Below are 4,796 nucleotides of genomic sequence, written 5' to 3' on the forward strand. Positions count from 1 at the left end.
CCTCTCACACACACACACACACACACACACACACACACACACCTACTGTCCTGTACCTGTACTGCACTGTGTATCCACCACAGTATGTTAACGGCACCTGCTGATATTAATCACATTCACCAACACTCATTTAAACCATTTACACTCATTAAAAGTACAGGATTATCTGACTTCTTTACTAAAATGTCTGAAAACAAGTACTTTCCCAGAGTTCAAAGATCTCACAAAGCCAAATAAGTAAAGAAATAGTTAAGCAACTGAGTACATAAATAAGAAATCAAATAAGCAAATAAAATATATATATATATATTATATTAATAAAAAATGTACAGTACTTTGTAATATTCATAATAATAGTATTTGATATTATATTATTTAATATGTAAAGTCTGCACTTATATATAACATTTTAACTTACTGCAGCTGTATATTTGTATATTATTATTATATTGTCTATTGTTTTTAAATACTGCAAATATTATATTAATAAGAATGTACATGCAATTAAGATTTCATTACATTTAAAAAAAAATTAAAGAGAGAAATATCTGTGACTTTTAAAGTCAGTACAAGAAATGCTATCATAATGTACTGTATAAATACTTTAATTATAAATATATAAATACAGTTATTTATTTATTTATTTTTGCATTACAATATTAAGAATTTGGCAGTTAAATGTGCTTAATTTTCTTTTGATTGTGTTGGAATATGAGCTGTTACTGGTTTCTTTAACGCTGTGTGTCAGATGTGTTTGACAGCACTGATGGGAAGCTCTTGGCTTCAGTGGATTTCGCCTCATACTGCAGTCTAGCAGACGTCTCATGTTTCTGTCTCTTCCAGATCTCACAGGATCTCAGTACAGCTGTGAGCATCACCCGGCAGAACCAAGCCCTCGCCGTCGACCTCAACCACTACTTCAGGTGCACACACCTAATGACACTCTGCTGTTTGTGCCACTTACTTCTTTCTATTCTTATCGATTTATTTATTAGTTTTCCATTGCAAGCATTGCCATTAATTGCAGCTTTATGACATTATTTAGTTTTCTAGTGTTATTAAATAGCGCCCAGTGAAGTAGATCTTCCATTATCTGTTCTATACAACCAACTGTATTTAATGTATTGTGCCCACAATTTAATGACATTTTTTTTTTAAGATATATGAAAGCATTTTAACATAGTTGCTACTTGTGCATTTATTTGATCAGCAGCTTCTAGCCATGCAGCCTTTCTCTCTTTTATTTGACTGCTGTACCTTTTATGGTTATTAATAGAACATTAAAACATTACAATCTAAAATTGCTCTTTAAAGCATAGAAAACACTAAATTAAAAGTTAAAATCACTGAATTAAAAATGAAAATAAATAATAGAAATCGTACTACATTTTTAGCTGATAAGAGGAACACACATTTAACTCATTTGAGATAGTAATCAGTAACGTTGATTATTTTGATAGCAGTAACTGTAAATCAAAACAAAATATAAAAAATACACTTATATGTAGGATAAAAAATCTACATGTGTCACATTTAACGTCCAACAACAAATATTTTAGCAAAATGTATAATGTGCTCAAAATTATTGCGCTATTATTCTATTGCGCTCCGTCTGTTTTCGTTCACTCCTGACAGCAAAATGGATATATTTGCATGACTGCCATTAATTGCAGCTTTATGACATTATTTAGTTTTCTAGTGTTATTAAATAGCGCCCAGTGAAGTAGATCTTCCATTATTTGTTCTATACAACCAACTGTATTTAATGTATTGTGCCCACAATTTAATGACTTTTTTTTTTAAAGATATATGAAAGCATTTTAACATAGTTGCTACTTGTGCATTTATTTGATCAGCAGCTTCTAGCCATGCAGCCTTTCTCTCTTTTATTTGACTGCTGTACCTTTTATGGTTATTAATAGAACATTAAAACATTACAATCTAAAATTGCTCTTTAAAGCATAGAAAACACTAAATTAAAAGTTAAAATCACTGAATTAAAAATGAAAATAAATAATAGAAATCGTACTACATTTTTAGCTGATAAGAGGAACACACATTTAACTCATTTGAGATAGTAATCAGTAACGTTGATTATTTTGATAGCAGTAACTGTAAATCAAAACAAAATATAAAAAATACACTTATATGTAGGATAAAAAATCTACACGTGTCACATTTAACGTCCAACAACAAATATTTTAGCAAAATGTATATTGTGCTCAAAATTATTGCGCTATTATTCTATTGCGCTCCGTCTGTTTTCGTTCACTCCTGACAGCAAAATGGATATATTTGCATGACTTTCTAACATTTACAGATGAAGAATATTACTGTGACGTGTCAGTTATGCACTGAAGAAAACACAACTTCTCAAATGCATTAAACAGCACTAATATAATCGCTGTTTGCCATGCTCGATCCATTTGATCAACATTAAGAATAAGCGTGCACATCAAATGATCTTGACTCACTGGATCGAATTAGTGAGATTGCATGAAATTAAATTGTCGTTTATGAAACCGCTTTAGTCCCGATTGATTTGTTAGGTTATTTCAACTTAGCTATTAGACTTTAATCCCCTCTTTTCTTAGCGTCTTTTATGAAACCGCCCCCTGATCTATTTCTTATTGTTTTTTTTGTGGATTCTTTTTCTCCAGGAAGTATCCAGATCACCTTCACTGTCGTTCAGCCCCTAATCGGCCATTTCTCAGGCCCACTGAATCATGGGATCAGGACAGTCTCGCGAGCTCCGTCCACAGCCTGTCGGTCCTGGATAAACCTTTCCAAACAGACCGGTACTGTATAAACCAACAGTGGCCTGTTGCATGAAGCTAGATAAACAAACTCTGAGATTCGGAGTAGGTTTAGAGTTGACAAAACCAAATAAATCCAACCTGGTTTAGATCAGGCTCACAAAGCTCGATATAAACAAACTCAGAGTTGATCCAGAGTTTGTGATTAACTGTTAAAAATTAATAGATGTCGTTATTAAAAGTATAAGAGACCAAATATTGTCCTATCCTAACAAATCATACATCAATGGAAAGATTATTTATTCAGTTTTCATGATATATATAAATTGCAATTTCAAAAAATTTACCCTTATGACTGGTTTTGTGCTCCAGGGTCACATTGTATTTGTTATACTTATATTTTTTTTTATTGTTTTTGCCATGAAAATAGCCTTTGATGCTGACATGGCATTAAATAAAAATCTACTACTACTCAATTTTCCGTGCCGTTCTGATGTGTTCAGGTCGTGGGAGGCGCGTCTGTCTTCGCTGTACAGTCGATCTAAAGCTCCGGAGCGCCCGGCTCAGGGGTTACCCTGGTTCAGAGATTTCCCTCATGTGGAGTGCCGTCGGGCGGCCGCCACCGCCAAACTCTCCCAGCCCTCCGTGAAGCCAGGGGGTGCTGTGACGTGTTTCGACGTGCCGGACGGAGCAACCGCAGCAGGCCTGAACGTCTCAGAGTTCTCTGCGCTTGTTACGTTCGTTTGTCCTGGAAACACCAACACGGTTCTGGCTTACTGGGACCTGGAAGGTCAAAGCGTGACGTACCACCGCGCAGACGCCCCCGCCGCCCCCGTCCAGAGATCAGCTGAGGAGCACCTGTGTCTGTTACTGAAGCGTGAGTCTGACCTCTGACCCCATGAGACGAAACATCCACATATCATCTGTTGTGGTTCAGATGCACTGGCTAGAAGGGTGATCGATGATTTCTTTAGTCTAGGTAGCTAAGAAAATCTAGGAAAATTTAAGCCTATGTTTAGAACTATGTGCCCCCAAAAGTCTCATTAAACTGACTTAAAAACAAAATGTACAGTGGTGTAAAAAAGTGTTGGCCCCCTTCCTGATTTCTTATTTTTTTGCATGTTTGTCACACTTTAATGTTTCAGATCATCAAACTAATTTAAATATTAGTCAAAGATAACACAAGTAAACACAACATGCAGTTTTTAAATGAAGGTTTTTATTATTAAGGTAAAACAAAATCCAAAACTACATGGCCCTGTGTGAAGAAGTGTTTGCCCCCCTGTTAAAACTGTGGTTTATCACACCTGAGTTCAATTTCTCTAGCCACACCCAGGCCTGATTACTGCCACACCTGTTCGCAATCAAGAAATCTCTTAAATAGGACCTGCCTGACAAAGTGAAGTAGACCAAAAGATCCTCAAAAGCTAGACATCATGCCGAGATCCAAAGAAATTCAGAAACAAATGAGAAAGAATGTATTTGAGATCTATCAGTCTGGAAAAGGTTATAAAGCCATTTCTAAAGCTTTGGGACTCCAGCGAACCACAGTGAGAGCCATTATTCACAAATGGCAAAAACATGGAACAGTGGAGAACCTTCCCAGGAGTGGCCGGCCGACCAAAATTACCCCAAGAGCACAGCGATGACTCATCCAAGAGGTCACAAAAGACCCCACAACAACATCCAAAGAACCGCAGGCCTCACTTGCCTCAGTTAAGGTCAGTGTTCATGACTCCACCGTAAGAAAGAGACTGGGCAAAAATGGTCTGCATACATAAAGGTATCATCTCAGTTTTCCCAGAAAACATCTTGATGATCCCCAAGACTTTTGGGAAAATACTCTGTGGACTGACGAGACAAAAGTTGAACTTTTTGGAAGGTGTGTGTCCCATTACGTCTGGCGTAAAAGTAACACTGCATTTCAGAAAAAGAACATCATACCAACAGTAAAATATGGTGGTGGTAGTGTGATGGTCTGGGGCTGTTTTGCTGCTTCAGGACCTGGAAGACTTGCTGTGATAAATGGAAACATGAATT

General features: G+C 36.4%; 1 protein-coding gene across 1 annotated transcript in view; it reads left to right on the plus strand.

The window, feature by feature from the left end:
* spg11 (SPG11 vesicle trafficking associated, spatacsin) overlaps positions 1-4,796 on the plus strand; it is an 80,396-nt gene that overhangs the window by 16,207 nt on the left and 59,393 nt on the right. The window contains exons 5-7 of the mRNA XM_016230765.1: positions 815-923; positions 2,661-2,798; positions 3,260-3,633. Coding sequence (XP_016086251.1) covers positions 815-923; positions 2,661-2,798; positions 3,260-3,633 — 621 coding nt within the window. The remainder of the gene's footprint in view (positions 1-814; positions 924-2,660; positions 2,799-3,259; positions 3,634-4,796) is intronic.

This window comes from Sinocyclocheilus grahami, unplaced genomic scaffold (genome assembly GCF_001515645.1).
Source record: "Sinocyclocheilus grahami isolate Dianchi unplaced genomic scaffold, SAMN03320097.WGS_v1.1 scaffold377.1, whole genome shotgun sequence".
Classification (NCBI taxonomy): Eukaryota; Metazoa; Chordata; class Actinopteri; order Cypriniformes; family Cyprinidae; genus Sinocyclocheilus; species Sinocyclocheilus grahami.